The sequence below is a fragment of the Motacilla alba genome, unplaced genomic scaffold (genome assembly GCF_015832195.1).
Source record: "Motacilla alba alba isolate MOTALB_02 unplaced genomic scaffold, Motacilla_alba_V1.0_pri HiC_scaffold_34, whole genome shotgun sequence".
In the NCBI taxonomy this organism is placed as follows: Eukaryota; Metazoa; Chordata; class Aves; order Passeriformes; family Motacillidae; genus Motacilla; species Motacilla alba.
In genome coordinates, this window is record NW_024037436.1 from 873,318 (window position 1) to 874,124 (window position 807).

The 807-nt window shown below is 81.8% G+C and overlaps 1 protein-coding gene across 1 annotated transcript in view; it reads left to right on the top strand.

Moving 5' to 3' along the window:
* LOC119696547 (zinc finger protein 48-like) overlaps positions 1 to 807 on the top strand; it is a 3,405-nt gene extending 2,598 nt beyond the window's left edge. The window contains exon 2 of the mRNA XM_038126289.1: positions 12 to 807. Coding sequence (XP_037982217.1) covers positions 12 to 807 — 796 coding nt within the window. The remainder of the gene's footprint in view (positions 1 to 11) is intronic.

Here is an 807-nt window from a genome sequence, read left to right on the forward strand (position 1 = left end):
GCCGCGGGCAGCGAGGAGGAAGAGGAGGAGCCCTGTGCCGCCCCCCCCCCCGCGCCGGACTGCCTGCTGCTGCTCCCCTCCCCCTCGCCCCCTCCCCCCGCGCCGGCCCCGCCCCCCGCGCCCCGCCCCGGGCGCGGCTCGCGGCGCGGGCGCGGCCGGCGGGGCGGGGGAGGGCGCGGCCGGCCGGCCCCGCCCCCCAAGCCCTTCACCTGCGCGGCGTGCGGGCGGGGCTTCACGCGCTCCTCCAACCGCAACGCGCACCTGCGCGCCCACCCGGGCCACGCCCGCGGCCACGCCCCCGCGGCGCCCCGCCCCCTGCGGCTGCACCAGGCGGGCCAGCGGCGCTTCGGGTGCGGCCAGTGCGGGCGGAGCTTCGGGCGGAGCGCCCACCTGAGCGCGCACCTGCGGGCGCACCTGGGCGAGCGGCCCTACACCTGCGGCGAGTGCGGGCGGGGCTTCAGCTACAGCTCCGCCTTCCTCAAGCACCGCCGCGCCCACGCCCCGCCCGAGCAGGGCGGGGAGCCGCCCACCGGGAGGAGGAGGAAGGAGGCCGAGGGACGCGCCCTCCTGGCGCACCTGCGCGGGCGCGCCGCGGACACGCCCGAGGCCCGCGCCGCGCCCCTCGGCTGCGCCACGCCCCTCGGCTGCGATAAGCTCCGCCCCTGCGCCGCGCCCCTGGGCTGCGCCGCGCCCCTGGGCTGCGCCACGCCCCTGGGCTGCGCCACGCCCTACACCTGCGGGGATTGTGGGAAGGGCTTCGGGGGAAGCTCCGCCCTCATCCGGCACCAGCGGCTGCACCTGGGCTAG